The 2,500-nt window shown below is 44.3% G+C and overlaps 1 protein-coding gene across 4 annotated transcripts in view; it reads left to right on the forward strand.

Moving 5' to 3' along the window:
• Positions 1 to 2,500, forward strand: part of Gbeta13F (guanine nucleotide-binding protein subunit beta-1) — a 69,150-nt gene that overhangs the window by 49,820 nt on the left and 16,830 nt on the right. For all 4 annotated transcript variants that reach the window (XM_080285931.1, XM_080285932.1, XM_080285934.1 and 1 more), the window contains exon 3: positions 2,416 to 2,500. This exon is cut by the window's right edge and continues 61 nt beyond it. In XM_080285931.1, the coding sequence (XP_080142057.1) occupies positions 2,416 to 2,500 (85 nt within the window). The remainder of the gene's footprint in view (positions 1 to 2,415) is intronic.

Genomic DNA, 2,500 nt, shown 5'->3' on the forward strand with positions numbered 1-2,500 from the left:
TGTGAGAGAGAGAGAGAGAGAGAGAGAGGGAGAGACGCAGCCCGAGCTTGCCTTGGGTAGTGACGTAAAAGCTTCAACTATGACGTCATTGAGTCAGTCTGCCTCTCTCTCTCTCTCTTCTCTGCTCTGTGTGTGTGTGTGTGTGTGTGTGAGAGAGAGAGAGAGAGAGAGAGAGAGAGAGAGATTTTATCAAAGAAGCAAACCACATCGATATTAACAACTTCAAAAATATAATCAAAATGAATCGCATAGGAGAAGTTGCTAAGTATTTCGGATTTTCGTGGGTTTGATAAGGTCCCTCTGCGCTGCCAAGATGCTGAGAGAGAGAGAGAGAGAGTATTGTGTGTGTGTGTGTGTGTGTGTGTGTGTGTGTGTGTCTCTCTCTAAGCAGATACAATTATCTTGCATCCTTTCCATAGCACTTCTTCGTGACTAGCATCATAGTCTAGTGTTAATCCATCCCTAGACCTTACGTATTTAGAGAGAGTACTACGGCTCTACATCCTTTCCACAGCACTTCTTCGTGACTAGCATCATATTACAGTATTAATCTATTGCTATAACTCAGCATTCAAGATGGAGGGGTGGCAATTTTAGGCCTAGTTAGAGTTAAAGAGAGAGAGAGAGAGAGAGAGTTAGGTTAGGTGAGGGAGGGAGAGAGGGTTGAAGGAAGGATAGATGGAGAGAGAGAGAGAGAGAGAGAGAGAGAGAATCAGGTAAAGGCAAGGGTAGGGTGGGACTTGTTAAAGAGGATGGTGTGTGTGTGTGTGTGTGTGTGTGTGTGTGTGTGTGTGTGTGTGTGTGATGTTAGGTAGGGTTGAGACAGGTGTGGGTAGGGTAGATTGGGGTAGGGTAGGGTAGGGTGGGGGTTGATATGGTGGTGGTGGGGAGGGGTAGGGTGAGGTGTGGTGGGGGAGGGAGGAGGAGGGGGAGGGGGACGTGGAGATGAGAGGAGGGAGGGGAGGGGTGTGGTGAAGATTGCAATTGTGGTGGTGGTGGTGGAGAGGTTTGTGGTGTGTGGTGGTGAGGGGAGGGGAGGGGAGTGGGGAGAGGAGGGGAGGGTGGTTAGTATTGACGGGTTGCTATGGTGATCTGCCGCCATTGCCCTGATACACCCCGCCCTAACACACACACACACACACACACACACACACACACACACACACACACACACAGTACCACCACATCTCAATCTTTCTTCCCCTCTCTCTCTCTCTCTCTCTCACACACACACACACACACACACACACACACACACACACACACACACACACACACACACACACAGTACCACCACATCTCAATCTTTCTTCCCCTCTCTCTCTCTCTCTCACACACACACACACACACACACACACACACACACACACATGAGAGAGAGAGAGAGAATTTGTTGCATGAAATTTGATGACTCATATTAGAAGTGAGTCTCCTTGGTTACTAGTGAAATTAACTCTGCTATTATTATTATTATTATTATTATTGTAATCATCATTGTCATTGTGGTATCTTCATTCTCTCTCTCTCTCTCTCTCTCTCTCTCTCTCTCTCTCATTCATTCAATTCCCTAGCACTTCTTCGTGACAGGCATGAACCCCTTTCAGCTCAATATTCAAGATATCTCTAAATTAACTTCTTTATCTTATTAACTTGGCCTAAAATTACCATCTCTCCATCTTGAATCCTGCGTTGATAGATTGGCACTAAAATGATGCTAGTCACGAAGAAGTGCTATGGAAAGAAGAGAGGTAGTTTGAATGCTGTGTTGTAATAGCACTAAATTGATGCTAGTCACGAAGAAGTGCCAATTAACACCACCAGTCATTAACCTCTAATTATCCCCTAATACCTGTCAATTAACCCTTATCTTTTTTATTTGCATGATGCCCTAATGTCCCAATTATCCCCAAACACCTGCCAATTAACCTTTATCCTTTATTTTATTTTATCCCCAAACACCTGTTGGTTAACCCTTATTTTTTCCGGGATCCCCAAACACCTGTCAATTGATCTTTATTTTATTTGCAAGATGCCCTAACGCCCCTCATTATCCCCAAACACCTGTCAGTTAACATTTATCTTTTTATCTAACATCCTCATTATCCCCAAACACCTGTCAGTTAACATTTATCTTTTTATCTAACATCCTCATTATCCCCAAACACCTGTCAATTAACCCTTATCCTTTTTTCTTCCTTTTTCTTTGCATGATGCTCTAACACTCCAATTATCCCCAAACACCAGTCAATCAGTCCTTATCTTTTTTATTTCCAGGATGCACTAACACTCCAATTATCCCCAAACGCCTGTCAATTAACCCTTATCCTTTTTCTTCCTTTTTCTTTTGCAGGATGCTCTAACACCCCAATTATCCCCAAACACCCGTCAATTAACCCTTATTCTTTGTCTTTGCAGGATGCCCGCAAAAATGCTCTTGACACCACACTGGCCCAGGCCACATCGGGGATGGAACCTATTGGCCGAATCCAAATGCGTACCA

Source organism: Coenobita brevimanus, chromosome 109 (assembly GCF_032717465.1).
Source record: "Coenobita brevimanus isolate Jiangsu-jjx chromosome 109, ASM3271746v2, whole genome shotgun sequence".
Lineage (NCBI taxonomy): Eukaryota > Metazoa > Arthropoda > Malacostraca > Decapoda > Coenobitidae > Coenobita > Coenobita brevimanus.